Genomic DNA, 12,772 nt, shown 5'->3' with positions numbered 1-12,772 from the left:
TAAAAATCATCAAATATGAAAATGAACATGGCCCCCATGACAGCTGCGTTGACGGGAACTTGCATTTGAAAAAGTATTGGGAATGAGATATTTTCAAAGAGCAAAGTTGGTTTCTTTTGAAATGTTGTCTTGTCCAGATGTTCAGAGAATGACACACTTGTGTATCTCCCTGCCTCCCGCATGTCGAGTCCAGCAGCTCTCACTAATCATCTTCCCTGCGACATCCTCCGCACCAACTAACCTCCCGAATGGAGCCGTCTGGCTCCTTGCCTCCACCTTCCCCTTACACCTTCCCCATCCTCCCCAACCTGTCCCTGCCTTCCTCCGCCCCCTCCACCTCTCCCAGCCTGGCCTCCACAGCTCTGTTCTGCTCGCTCCTGTCCCTGCTCTCCCTTCTGGGCATCATAGGGAACTTGTACACTCTGGTGCTCCTCCTGAGGCGCAGGAGGGGCAGGAGGAGAAGCCGGGTGGGACTAACCTGCTGCTTGATGAGAGTACCCGCGCCCTCGTGCCTGGCCGACCCTTCCCCCGGCTCCCCTTCCTCCTCGCCGCTCTCCTCCACCACCTCCTCGTCCTCCCTCCACCTCCAGGTGCTGAGCCTGGCTCTGGCCGACCTGCTCTACCTGTTCACCGCCCCCTTCATCGTCTATGACAGTCTGGCGTCCGGCTGGGCCTTCGGCGAGCTGGGCTGCCGCCTCCTCCTGAGTCTGGACCTCCTCACCATGCACGCGTCCATCTTCACGCTGACCGCCATGAGCCTGGACCGCTACCGGGCCGTAGCACACCCGCTGCACACCTCCTCCACTAACTCCTCGGGCCTGCTGAGAGTAAGCTTGGCCTGGGGGCTGGCTGTGGCTCTGAGCCTTCCCATGATGATCACCCTGCACCTGGAGGACGGGGAGGACCAGGAGGGCCAGCTGTGTGTGCCCGCGTGGGATGAGCAGAGCTCCAAGGCCTACCTAAGCGTGCTCTTCTGCACGAGCATTCTTGGCCCTGGCCTGGCTATCGGGGCTCTCTATGCTACGCTCGGCCGCCTTTATTGGGTGTCTCAAACCCGTGCCCCATGGGGTACCGGAACCAGCACTGCTTGCCCTGCCCGCGCTCCAAAACCCAAAGTCCTGCTCCTCATCTTGGGCATCGTCCTGGCATTTTGGGCCTGCTTTCTCCCTTTCTGGATCTGGCAGCTCCTGCCTCTGTACCAGCCGGATATGCTAAGGACGGTACCGGTGGGCACGCAGGTCACGGTCAACCGGATCCTCACGGGACTGACATACGGAAACTCTTGCGTGAATCCATTCTTTTACACACTACTGACCGGCAAAAGAAGACGCAACCGGCAGACGCTGACGTCGGCAAATCAGCTTTGCCGCAAGAGCAGTCCGATGCGGTAAAGGTTCTGGAACTGACTTACGCGACAACCGTACAGTATGTGTGTTTTCTCACAAAGAAGCCAAACGTGCTATAATTTCGTACTTTTTCAGTTTTCACAATGGACACCACCAAAGACCAATAATTATATTTGTGTCAGTCAGAACAGAACTGTTTGAAGAACACATTTTGTTTTATAAACAGTGCAAAGACGACAATCTAAGTCAGGCAGTGGGGTCCAGAATGTGTCCTGTAGCTCAAACAAGAAATCTAAGAAATTCATATAATACACATCCATAACACAAATCTGAGATCCAGGCTGGTTTTCTTTCAAATATCTACAGGAGGTCCTCGCTTTAAAAAACACAAATGATGTTCCTACAATTCATTTTGTGGGACTCTCCCTTAGAGATAGGGTGCGAAGTTCTGTCATTCGGGAGGCGCTCATAGTAAAGCCGCTGCTCCTCCACATGGAGAGGAGCCAGATGAGGTGGTTCAGGCATCTGGTCAGAATGTGGATGTGTTTAGGGCTCATCCGACCGGTAGGAGATCACGGGCAAGACCCAGGACACGGCGGGGAGACTATGTCTCCCGGTTCGCCTGAGAACGCCTCGGGGTCCCCTGGGTAGAACTGGATGAAGTGGCTGGGGAGAAGGCAGTCTGGGCTTTTCTACTTAGGCTGCTGCCCCTGCGACCCAACCTCGGATAAGTGGAAGAAGATGGAAGGACGGCAATTCATTTGATGTCCAATTTTAGCGTCGGAACTGATCACCAAAGTCACTCAGGTAAAGGGGTCATTTTATGATTTTTGTCTACACAACATGTAATGATGGTTCTTTGGTCCAAATTCTGCATAGATTATGCTGTAGAGACCGACCTTCAAGCCACTTTTTGGCAGAGTAGTTGGATCCAAATGAAGCCCTCCTTACCGAACCCCCTTGTTTTGTCCCCGCCCCGGCAGCCAAGTTTAGTTGTTGTTTTATTTGCTTTGCTCAAACGGGTGACAGCCTGCAGTCGTCTGTTTTGAGTGACTTTCACCACAAAAAAACATTGCAAATGATATAGAGAGACCAGAGGCTCACTGTGGTTCGTTGTCGGCTCAGGGAGGAGACGATGCGGGGGAGAGAAAGGAAAGAAGCCCGGCTACAAATATGGTACGATACGCTAGCTGAGGTTAAACTTCTACCGAGTATTTATCCCTCCAATGCTAAACCTTGGACGTATACATGTACCGAGTCTTTGTCACTCCAATGCTAAACCCTGGACGTATACATGTACCGAGTCTTTATCCCTCCGATGCTAAACCTTGGATGTATACATGTACCGAGTCTTTATCCCTCCGATGCTAAACCCTGGACGTATACATGTACCGAGTCTTTATCCCTTCGATGCTAAACCTTGGATGTATACATGTACCGAGTCTTTATCCCTCCGATGCTAAACCCTGGACGTATACATGTACCGAGTCTTTATCCCTCCGATGCTAAACCTTGGATGTATACATGTACCGAGTCTTTATCCCTCCGATGCTAAACCCTGGACGTATACATGTACCGAGTCTTTATCCCTCCGATGCTAAACCCTGGACGTATACATGTGTCTATTGGCCATAAAATGCTTTTCTATTCTACATCATGTTAATACTTCGACTGCTGCTGCTTGGAACACTTGTAAACAACAGAGGCTCAATTTGGCTATACAGTTAGCTACGCTACGAGCTACATTGCTAACGTAATAACGGATTGTAATACTAACTGGTCCATTGCCAAACACAGTAGGCCCTCATCCATTTAAAAAAGTAGTTTTTAGGAAAATCAGTTCAATCCCGGGCTCGGAATCTTTCTGTGTGGAGTTTGCATGTTCTCCCCGTGACTGCGTGGGTTCCCTCTGGGTACTCCGGCTTCCTCCCACCCCCACAGACATGCACCTGGGGATAAGCCCCTCCCACCTCCAAAGACATGCACCTGGGGATAGGTTGATTGGCAACACTAAAATGGTCCCTAGTGTGTGAATGTGAGTGTGAATGTTGTCTCTCTATCTGTGTTGGCCCTGTGATGAGGTGGTGACTTGTCCAGGGTGTACCCCGCCTTCCGCCCGAATGCAGTTGAGATAGGCTCCAGCACCCCCCGCGACCCTGAACAGGACAAGCGGTAGAAAATGGATGGATGGATGGATTCTTTATTTTGCTGGAAAACAGTGACGCTATTCACTTATAGTAGAAGGCCAAGATAGCTACACAACAACTCGAGCTAACATTGGTAACGTATCACTCTCACATTTCTAACCTACTGTTATTACTTACCGCTTCATTGTCCATTGCCATAAAGAGTTGGCAGCAAGCCCGCCATTAAAAGTCATTTTGTGAAGGTCTGCGGGTGGAGCAGGACTCTTCTTGGAGCACACCTGGAGCGACTTCTTCAGCGGTGAAGGCACGTTGCCACAAAATCACAAGAGTTAAAAGTAAGGGGCTTTTTACTTCTGATGAGGCTGCAAGTTAGTGACTTGTGCTGGTTAAAGCGAACCGCCAACAGAACATTTTCCTTCATTGGGTTTCGCGGTGGACATGCTACTTCCGTCAACAAAAATATAAAGAGTGCATTCTGTGTTTGCTACCGCTAATTTTGGCAAATATGTCGTGGGCAAAATAAGAACAAAACAGTCACATTATCAGTGCTCGCTCGGATGCCGACAGACAGGATGGTTGTATCTTTCAGAGCAAGGCTTTTACTAGCAAAGAGGTGATTAAAGTGCGGCACAGGAGCCATTTGCAGCCTGAGCTTGATTTTTATTGGCCCGCGACACATTTTAATGACAAAATAAACACCCCCCAAATGCTAACATTAGCATGCTAACAGCTAGAATATGTCAAGTTATATGACAATGAAGCGTATGCACGCAAAATTGGCAAAAAATTTGGCATGTTAATGTTGGCACGGGAACAGTTAGCATGTGTCTAGTACCAAGGTATATGACTCTGAGGTGTTCGGTTGAAGAATTAGCTAAAAACAGGTTAGTATGGTAATGCTATAATGCTAACGTTAGCATGCTAACAGTCAGCATATGTCAAGTACCAAGGTATATGACTGACAAATTCGGCTGCAAAAAAAGCTAAGAAAGTTAGCATGGTAATACTATCATGCTAACAGTTAGAATGTGTCAAGTACCAAGTTATATGCTTATGAAGCGTATGTACGTAAAATTGGCTAAAAAGGTTAGCATGGCAATGTTAGCACGTGAACAGTTAGCATGTGTAAAGAACCAAGTGTTGTGACTCTGAGGTGTTCCGATGCAAAATGAACTAAAAAAAAACAACTAGCATGGCATGATAATGTTAGCATGCTAACAGTTAATATGTGTCCATTACCAAGTTATATGAATCTGAGGTGTTCAGTTAGAAAATGAGCTAAAAAAAAGCTATCATTCCATAATCATGTTAGCATGCTAACAGTTAACATGTGTCAAGTACGATGTTAAAGGACTCTGAGGTTTTCAGCTAGAAAATCAGCTAATAAAGGTAGCATGCCATGATAATGTTAACATGAAAAAAGTCAGCGAATGTCAAGTACCAAGTTATATGACTCTGAGTTACAAAAAGTTAGCATGCTAATGTTAGTAACGCTACCCGATGCTGAGCCAATCGGTGTCCACGATACTGAACAACCCGCTCTGATTGGATGGTCTCGTCCCTGGCCGCAGTTTTCCCCGTCTAAAATCCACCAAACAGGATTGTGGGTGAGGGACAAAATTCCCAAAACATTGCTTTATTTTGAGTTTGTTTGCATTTTCCCGTGTTTTATCATAGCGCTCTTATTTTGGTTTCTTTTCCTGTTTTAGTGTGTCCATCCTGAAGCAACTTGACCTCTGCCCGAGAGCGCTGTTAGGTCCACACGATTTCAGTTCGCAATCAAGACTATTTAAGTCCAGCTGTCGGAATATTGTTTTTTTGTCAACGCTTCATGTTGGTAAACCTCAGCATTCTGTTAGTTTACTTAATAGCCTGTTCAGGTTTTTTTGGTATGCTTACAAGAAGGTCCGCACCGCAGTCTGGCATCGTGGTGGTTTGCTCCGAGGAGCCACCGGGGTCGGCTTTCGTCTGCGTCGACGGTTCCTGGAAAGGCACTCGGCCAACAAAAAAGTGTCCACGCTGTTGTCTCCAAGTCCTTCGGAGGGGAGTACAGTTGTGCTTCTGCCGCCATGCCCTAAAAAAATTCTCCTCTCCCAATACCTCGTGTTGGATCAGTCCAAGTCCTTGGAGAGTCACTGCCGTCAACTGACCACCTCAATTTGCTATCAAAACTGGATCCGGAAATGATGGCGTTTATTTCACCTGGTATTGACTATTGCAATTCTCTTTTCAACAAGTCAACGCTAAAGAGACTTCAGACGGTACAAAATGCAGCTGCAAAGACTTTGGACCGGTGCACCCAGAACAGCCCACACCACCCCCATTTGATCCAGTCTCCATGGGATTCCAGTCAAATTCAGTCGAAGATTTTAGTCCTGACTTTCCGTGCGTTGCATGGTGGGGCCCCTCAGTACATCACTGACTTGTTATGCCCCTACTCTTCAGGGTCTTCAGGCCAGGGTCTCCTAAAGATCCCAAAAACTAATTTTAAAACCTGTGGAGATCTGGCATTCCAGGCTATGGCTCCCAGACTCTGGAACAACCTGATCTTGACTGTGTTGACACTTTTAAGAAACATTTGAAAACTTCTCTTTTTAGTAACGCTTTTAGTTAATGCACCTTTTAACTATCACTTTTAATCCACTTTGTATCCTTTTTGCCCCTGTTGTTTTAATTGAATTGTTGTTTTACTATCATCCATGTTTTGTACAGCGCTTTGTGATTTTATCTGTGAAAAGGGCTTTATAATAACATTTACTTACTTACTTACTCATCTCCACCTCCCAGAAATCCTCTGCGGGGTCACTTTCTGGTCGGGGAATTCTGTTATGCAGGGCTCGCACTGCAGCAGTGGTTGTCGTGTTCCCTATGGGCAGGAGGCAGCTGGGGACAGCGTGCAGGTAAATAAAGGTATTAAATCTAAAAGGGAAGGCTATGTAATAATAAAAAAACAAACCTAAACAGGCTATTAAAGGCCTACTGAAATGAATTTTTTTTATTTAAACGGGGATAGCAGATCTATTCTATGTGTCATACTTGATCATTTCGCGATATTGCCATATTTTTGCTGAAAGGATTTAGTATAGAACAACGACGATAAAGATTGCAACTTTTGGTATCTGATAAAAAAAAGGCTTGCACCTACCGGAAGTAGCGTGACGTAGTCAGTTGAACATATACGCAAAGTTCCCTATTGTTTACAATGATGGCCGCATGAAGTGAGAGAGATTCGGACCGAGAAAGCGACAATTTCCCCATTAATTTGAGCGAGGATGAAAGATTTGTGGATGAGTAAAGTGCAAGTGAAGGACTAGTGGGGAGTTGAAGCTATTCAGATAGGGAAGATGCTGTGAGAGCCGGGGGTGACCTGATATTCAGCTGGGAATGACTACAACAGTAAATAAACACAAGACATATATATACTCTATTAGCCACAACACAACCAGGCTTATATTTAATATGCCACAAATTAATCCTGCATAAAAACACCTGCGTGTTTGTTATGCTAGCTCCTAGCTCCTCTGCTAGCTCCTAGCTCCATAGAACACGCCAATACAATTCAAACACCTGATCAACACACACAATCACTCAGCCCAAAAGACCGTTTACCTAACCCAAGGTTCATAAAGCTTATATATTTTTAAAAAGTTACGTACGTGACGCGCACATACGGTCAAGTTATCGAATGTTTAGCAGCCAAGGCTGCATACTCACGGTACCTGATATTCAGCTGGGAATGACTACAACAGTAAATAAACACAAGACATATATATACTCTATTAGCCACAACACAACCAGGCTTATATTTAATATGCCACAAATTAATCCTGCATAATAACACCTGCGTGTTTGTTATGCTAGCTCCTAGCTCCTCTGCTAGCTCCTAGCTCCATAGAACACGCCAATACAATTCAAACACCCGATCAACACACACAATCACTCAGCCCAAAAGACCGTTCACCTAACCCAAGGTTCATAAAGCTTATATATTTTTAAAAAGTTACGTACGTGACGCGCACTTACGGTACGGTACGTGTTATGCTAGCTCCTAGCTCCTCTGCTAGCTCCTAGCTCCATAGAACACGCCAATACAATTCAAACACATGATCAACACACACAATCACTCAGCCCAAAAGACCGTTCACCTAACCCAAGGTTCATAAAGCTTATATATTTTAAAAAAGTTACGTACATACGCAAAAAAAAGCCAAAGCTGCATACTCACAGTAGCACGTCTGCGTCTTTGTCATCCAAATCAAAGTAATCCTGGTAAGAGTCTGTGTTGTCCCAGTTCTCTACAGGCGTCTGTGTATCCAAATCAAAAGTCCTCCTGGTTAGAGTCTCTGTTATCCGAGTTCTTCCATCTTGACTGCATCTTTCGGGAATGTAAACAAAGAAGCGCCGGCTGTGTACTGTTGTGGCTGACTACGTTCGAAAAATACGTCCATTTCGCACCGACAACTTTCTTCTTTGCTTGCTTGGCTTCCTTCTCCATAATGCAATGAACATGATTGAAACAGATTCACGAACACAGATGTCCAGAATACTGTGGAATTATGAAATGAAAACAGAGCTTTTTCATATTGGCTTCAATGTGGAAGGCATACCCGTGTTCGCCGGGCTACGTCACGCGCATACGTCATCCTCAGAGGCGTTTCGAACCGGAAGTTTAGCGGCAAATTTAAAATGTCACTTTATAAGTTAACCCGGCCGTATTGGCATGTGTTATAATGTTAAGATTTCATCATTGATATATAAACTATCAGACTGCGTGGTCGGTAGTAGTGGGTTTCAGTAGGCCTTTAAGTAAACAAACAGAATGCTGGAGGACAGCAAAGAAGCATTCGCAAAAAACAATGTTCCGACACCAGCCAACAGCAACAGCTGAACTTCTTGAATGCAAACAGGGAACAACAGTCTGCCGGCAAACAAAGTCAAGGTGACAGAAAGTGCAACCAAAATAAATTAAAAAAAACAGAAGAAAACAACAACAACAAGCTCAAAATAAGACGTGATCTGGTGTGAACAGGTCATGACCCCCCGCCTTGCTGTGAAGACAAATGTTGCGCTGACATTGCCAGAATTATCCAGTTTATGTTTGCTAAAGCCACGAATTGGACGGTCGACTTGTCCTACATTGTGAGTTATTGATCGCACCGTAGATCGGGCCGAGGGCGGGATTATTGTACATCTGGTAACCGCTTATGTCGGAGCTACTTTGTTAGGTAATGAAGTAAAACGTAACTTCTCAGCATAACAATGTGGGTTTTAGAGTGTTAAAAAAAAAACTCAAATGCAATTTCCCAAAATATAGTCACATCCGAATTGTGATTATTTTATTTCACTGGTTCTGAATGTGGCAGAGGGGTTAGTGCATCTGCCTCACAATACGAAGGTCCTGAGTAGTCTCGGGTTCAATCCCGGGCTTGGGATCTTTCTGTGTGGAGTTTGCATGTTCTCCCCGTGACTGCGTGGGTTCCCTCCGGGTACTCCGGCTTCCTCCCACCTCCAAAGACATGCACCTGGGGATAGGTTGGTTGGTAACACTAAATTGGCCCTAGTGTGTGAATGTGAGTGTGAATGTTGTCTGTCTATCTGTGTTGGCCCTGCGATGAGGTGGCGACTTGTCCAGGGTGTACCCCGCCTTCCGCCCGATTGTAGCTGAGATAGGCTCCAGCGCCCCCCGCGACTCCGAAGGGAATGAGCGGTAGAAAATGGATGGATGGATGGATGGACCATGCAACAGGAAGGAGCTTTTTTCTAACCTGTAACCTGTTTTGTGTTTTCATTGTAATTGTTATACCAAATGATACATTGCGAGAATAGGGATCAATCAATTCTGGATCAAATCCTCACCCTCGGAATCAGAACCGGGTCATAATCGACGATTCACACTCCTAGTGCTTTTGTGTACGTCTCAGCCAAGAGGAGCGTTTTTAACATGTAACCAGTTTTATTGTCGTTTGTGTACCAAACTAGAATATGCAATTGCTGTAGGAATTGCGTGTGAACGCCGTACGTGAGCAAATCGCCAAACTGCCGATAAACTTGAGTGGAAGTGAAATGCTTGAGCGTCCGGGGTGTGTGGAGTTTGTGGATGGTTCAATTCGGATAAGAAATGTGGGTTATGAAAATTGTTAATAATTGCCCATCCATTTCAAAGTGGAAAACTTCCTAATAATTCCTGGTAATCAGGGAAATTTTGGAGTGTGTGGATAGTGGAACGGTTCAAATCGGGTGAGAAAGTGCCTGGAATTCCTGGTAATCTGGGATGTTTGGGGGAAAGAAAATGAGTAAGACCTCGGTACCGGGCCGAGCCGCATGTTCTGATACTTGAACGGTTCCGATCGGACGAAAAGTGTGGGCTGTGATAGCCGGCAAACATTGACGGAATACAAAGTCGAAATCTATACGTGTGATCACACAATGATACATCGCAAGAATCGGTTGGAACAAGAGTCGTGTTGAGTGGAAAACTGAATCGACTCGTCAACCCAAGAATCAAATTGAATCGCCGGATGACGTGAGCGTCGCATCCCTACTAAACATTCGTGATTCAGTAGTTTCTCTCCAGAGCATTATTAGATACTCCACTGATTGGCTCCGTCACCTGTGAGCCAAATGTAAGCTAGTTTAGCATACACTGGTTTGTGTTAACATCCTTTAATGTGTACGTACAGACATAGTCTTCCCAACGTGTCCTGGGTCTTGCCCGTGGTCTGGTACCAATCCGACGTGCCCTAAACACCCCTGAAGACTGAAGACACCGCATCGATCCGCCTGTCGATCTCACGATCCACTCTATGATTTCCAATGTGGAGGATCAGTGGTTTTACTCTGAGCTCCTCCCGAATGACAGAGCTTCTCACCCTATCTCTAAGGGAGAGACCCGCCACCCGACGGAGGAAAGTAATTTTGTCCGCTTGTACCCGTGATCTTGTCCTTTCAGTCATAACCCAAAGCTCATGACCATAGGTGAGGATGGGAACGTAGATTGACCGGTAAATTGAGAGCTTTGCCTTCCGGCTCAGCTCCTTCTTCACCACGACGGATCGATACAGGGTCCGCATTACTGAAGATGCCGCACCGATCCGCCTGTCGATCTCACAATCCACTCTATGATTTCCAATGTGGAGGAGCAGTGGTTTTACTCTGAGCTCTTCCTGAATGACAGAGCTTCTCATCCTATCTCTAAGGGAGAGCCTCACCACCCGTCGTAGGAAACACATTTCGGCCGCTTGTACCCGTGATCTTGTCCTTTCGGTCATAACCCAAAGCTCATGACCATAGGTGAGGATGGGAACGTAGATCGCCTGGTAAATTGAGAGCTTTGCCTTACGGCTCAGCTCCTTTGATACGTAGATCGATACAGGGTCCGCATTACTGAAGACTCTGCACCGATCCGCCTGTCGATCTCACAATCCACTCTTCCCTCACTGGTGAACAAGACTCCGAGGTACTTGAACGCCTCCACTAGTAAAATATATCATGAAATATAAAGTAGTTTCACATTGCATCAACAGAGTATCTTGGAGGGGACCGCAGATGTGGGAACCCCCCCTGGGCGACCGATGCAATGGACGTGGAATGGATCTAGTTAATAGTGTGAGAGTCCAGTCCATAGTGGGGCCAGCAGGGTATCATCTTGGGTGGAGACAAGTCAGCTCCAACTGACGCACAGATGAGTGGTCCAGACTTTGAACAGCTAGCGCCTCATCTGTGATCACCTGATAACCTCTCCACGCAGGAGAAGGGGGCAGGGCAGAAAAGAGACGGCAGATCAACTGGTCTAAAAAGGGGGTCTATTTAAAGGCTAGTGTATAAAAATGAGTTTTAAGATGGGACTTAAATGCTTCTACTGAGGTAGCATCTCTAACTGTTACTGGTTACCAGAGTACCGGAGCCCCAATAGAAAACGCTCTATAGCCCGCAGACTTTTTATGGGCTCTGGGGATCACTAATAAGCCGGAGTTCTTTGAAGGGAAATTTCTTGCCAGGACATTTGGTACAATACAGTCAGCAAGATAGGATGGAGCTAGACTCTTTAGTATTTTATACCTAAGTAGTAAAACCTTAAAGCACCGGTTCTTACTGACAGGTCGGTCAAAAAAATACCTTTTCATATTTGAAAAATCAGGTGTCTCTCGTTTCTTCCTTGTGGCAATCTTGCAGGACGACTGGACAGCCCTCTGATGAGTCCATTACTGCCCCCATGTGGATTTGACCTTTAGTGCATGTACCAGATCTAATACGTCAGGCTTTTTAGGGAAAAAAATAACGTAATTACACTGATGATGTAGAGGGCTAAAAAACGTTTGTATCACTTATGACACGTTTGGTGTTTTTAATATAATTTTAATATAATGATCAAAGGCTTGTTTAGGAATGGTGTTTTGTTTGTTTGCACGCGCGAATATTTCCGACGCACTTACGCTTTGCTTTCTGAGGAGTTCTTATATTTCTCTTTGAAGAAGTGTTTCGTTACAGTCGGTCCGTGTCTCCGGGGGGATTTTACCTGAGTCTGCGGAGCTTTTGTTTGGAAGTGGAGGCTGTTGCATGAACTGATGTTTATATGAAGTATTCATATGGAGCGCTGAATAAAAACCTTCTGCTACCCACTGGCACCATTTGATCTGTCACCAGCTACAATCTTAACACCACCAAGTGTCAAGTCAACAATTCTGCCTTTGCAAAGACCACTATTGAACTGAAGGCCCGGGGGCCAGATCCGGACCGCCATTTTATTCTATGTGGCCCGCAAAATGCCAGATATAATATCCCTCAATGAAGTACTTTATCCTTTCTTTATACCGTACTTGCCGGGCTATAGAACAATCAGGTATTTTAGAGGAAATAAACATTTTACATATATTAGCCGCACCGGACTATAAGCCGCAGGTATCTACCGGTAAAAATATGATGTCTGTAACACGGCTGATCAATCAAAACAGAAGTCATCATCATGGACCCACTAGCTGCGCAAGCTAGCTCTCCAAACAGCTAAACAGACTCAAAAGGGGGAGTGGTCCACACCCGGCATGGTCGCCAATCAACTAAACAGACTCAAAAAGGTGAGTGGTCCACTCCCGGCTAAGTCTCCAATCAGCTTAACCGACACTCAATAAGTGGAGTGGTCCACTCCCAGCTAGGTCTCCAATCGGCTAAACAGACTCAATAACAGGCGTGGTCTCCAATCAGCTAAACCATCTCAATAAGTGGAGTGGTCCACTCCTGGCTAAGTCTCCAATTAGCTTAACCGACACTCAATAAGTGGAGTGG

General features: G+C 46.0%; 1 protein-coding gene across 1 annotated transcript; it reads left to right on the top strand.

Moving 5' to 3' along the window:
- The first annotated feature begins 200 nt into the window (after positions 1 to 200).
- On the top strand, positions 201 to 2,448 carry uts2r3 (urotensin-2 receptor 3). Its single transcript, XM_062062469.1, has one exon. The coding sequence runs from the start codon at positions 249 to 251 to the stop codon at positions 1,389 to 1,391; it is 1,143 nt and encodes a 380-aa protein (XP_061918453.1). The 5' UTR covers positions 201 to 248; the 3' UTR covers positions 1,392 to 2,448.
- The last annotated feature ends 10,324 nt before the right edge of the window (positions 2,449 to 12,772 follow it).

The sequence above is a fragment of the Entelurus aequoreus genome, linkage group LG11, assembly GCF_033978785.1.
Source record: "Entelurus aequoreus isolate RoL-2023_Sb linkage group LG11, RoL_Eaeq_v1.1, whole genome shotgun sequence".
Classification (NCBI taxonomy): Eukaryota; Metazoa; Chordata; class Actinopteri; order Syngnathiformes; family Syngnathidae; genus Entelurus; species Entelurus aequoreus.
The sequence above is the reverse complement of the archived record's forward strand: the minus strand, read 5'-3'. Positions and strand labels throughout refer to the sequence as shown.

Excerpts from the sequence above, each read along its gene's own strand:
- uts2r3 (XM_062062469.1), top strand. The coding sequence starts at position 249 with ATGGAGCCGTCTGGCTCCTTGCCTCCACCTTCCCCTTACACCTTCCCC.